A 1,900-nucleotide genomic window follows, 5' to 3' on the forward strand; every position below is an offset into this window, starting at 1 on the left:
TGGGTGGGGTTATTTTTGGGGTGGGGCTAAAGCGGGTGGGGTTATTTTGGGGTGGAGCCAAAGGGGGTGGGGTTATTTTGGGGTGGCGCTAAAGCCGGTGGGGCTGTTTGCGGGTGGCACTGTGGATTGTGGGTGTGGCTAAGAGTGGGTGTGGTTACCTGCTGTGGGTGGGGTTATAGGGCTGGGTGGGGCCAATAATGAGGGTGGGGCTATGGGTGGCTGGGCTCACAGGTTGTGGGTGGGGCTGTGAAATGTGGGTGTGGCCGAATGTGGGTGTGGCCACGGTTTGTGGGTGGGGTGAAGAATTGGGGCGGGGCCACAGACTGGGTGGGGTTGAGGTTGGGTGGGGCTGAGAGTTAAGGGTGGGGCCAAAAGGGGGTGGGCGTGTTTGTGAGTGGGATTAATGGTTGTGGGATTAATGACCTTCCCCCCTCAGCTGCGCCTTCGTCACCTACGAGAAGATGGAATCGGCCGACCAGGCCATCGCCGAGGTTTGGGGGCTTTGGGGGGGGTGTTCTGGGGGGGTCTCTGGGGGTCCCCGTGCCCCTGGGGGTCCCTGTGCCCCCCCTGACCCCCCGTTTCCCCCCCCCAGCTGAACGGGGCCGTGGTGCAGGACGTGCAGCTCAAGGTCAGCATCGCCCGCAAGCAGCCCCTGCTCGACGCCGCCACCGGGAAGTCGCTCTGGGGGTCCCTGGGTGAGTCTGGGGGGGAGTCAGGGGGTCCCAGGGAGGGTCCCCCGACATCCCTGACCCCCCTTTCCCCACCCCCCAGCCGTCAAGAACAGCGCCAAGGGCTCCCACCGCGACAAGCGCTCGCAGGTCGTGTACAACGAGGACCTTTTCGGGGGGCAGTGAGGGACCCCCAGGAGCCTGCGTGGGGGGCAATAAAGGTCAGCAGGGACGTGGCCATCTTTATTGTCATTGGGGTGGGATGGGGACCCCTCCAGACCCACAGGGACCCCCGAAATTGGCCCCACAGCCCGCTCGGATCCCCCTCCTCCGCGTCCCACCCCTGTGGGGTCGGGTGGCCGTGGCGTGTCCCGGCGTGTCCCGGCGTGTCCTGGCGTGTCCCCAGGGCTCAGGGCAGGAACCCCAGGTCCTCGTCCTTGAGCTTGTCCCTCAGCCAGGGCAGCACCTCGAACAGGTTCACGTGGTAATCGCGGGTGTGGGACGAGGAGCTGCTGTCCCGGCACACGGGGGCCATGCCCCAGCTGACCACGCCCACCTGGGCGGGGTCACACAGGGGTCACACAGGGGTCACACAGGGGCCATGCCCCAGCTGACCACGCCCACCTGGGTGGGGTCACACAGGGGTCACATGGGGGTCACACAGGGGTCAGGGACCACCCCTCAGCTGACCACGCCCACCTGGGCAGGGTCACACAGGGGTCACACAGGGGTCACACAGGGGTCCGGGACCACCTCCCCCACCCCATAACCAGTATCCCCAGTTCCCCCCCCCAGTAATCTCCCACTGACCTGGAAGTGGCGCTTCCCCCAGGTGACAATGACAGGACCCCCGGAGTCGCCTGTGGGGGAAACTGGGATGTACTGGGAGGCACTGGGAGACACCTCAGGGTGCCACTAAAATGTCCTGGCACCAACTAAATGACAGGGCCACGCCCTGGGCTGCCCCGCCACGCCCTGGGGGCGCCCCGTGAGGCCGTACTGGGGGCAGTACTGGTCCGTACTGGTCCGTACTGGTCCGTACTGGTGCGTACCGCGGCAGGTGTTGGGGTCCACCTGGGGCTCGGTGCCCCCCGAGCACAGGAACCGGGGGGTCACCACGTCCTCCACCGACGACACGTTGACGTAGGGGGGGGCACGGAGGGCGTCCTCCTCGCACGGGCGTCGCTGGGGGAGGGGGGGACACGGGGGGGTCACAGGGGTCAGAGGGGACA

The 1,900-nt window shown here is 66.7% G+C and overlaps 1 protein-coding gene across 1 annotated transcript; it reads right to left on the bottom strand.

Annotated features, from left to right (window-relative positions):
• Positions 1-782: 782 nt before the first annotated feature.
• Positions 783-1,853, bottom strand: LOC114072812 (complement factor B-like; the record flags this gene model as incomplete). Its single annotated transcript, XM_027910659.1, has 3 exons — positions 783-1,224; positions 1,479-1,528; positions 1,721-1,853. Coding segments are annotated over 3 exons (330 nt in total), but the record flags the coding sequence as incomplete, so codon positions are not given.
• Positions 1,854-1,900: the final 47 nt, after the last annotated feature.

Source organism: Empidonax traillii, unplaced genomic scaffold, assembly GCF_003031625.1.
Source record: "Empidonax traillii isolate 1590-97213 ecotype Southwest subspecies unplaced genomic scaffold, ASM303162v1 scaffold4053:size10225, whole genome shotgun sequence".
NCBI classification, from domain to species: Eukaryota; Metazoa; Chordata; class Aves; order Passeriformes; family Tyrannidae; genus Empidonax; species Empidonax traillii.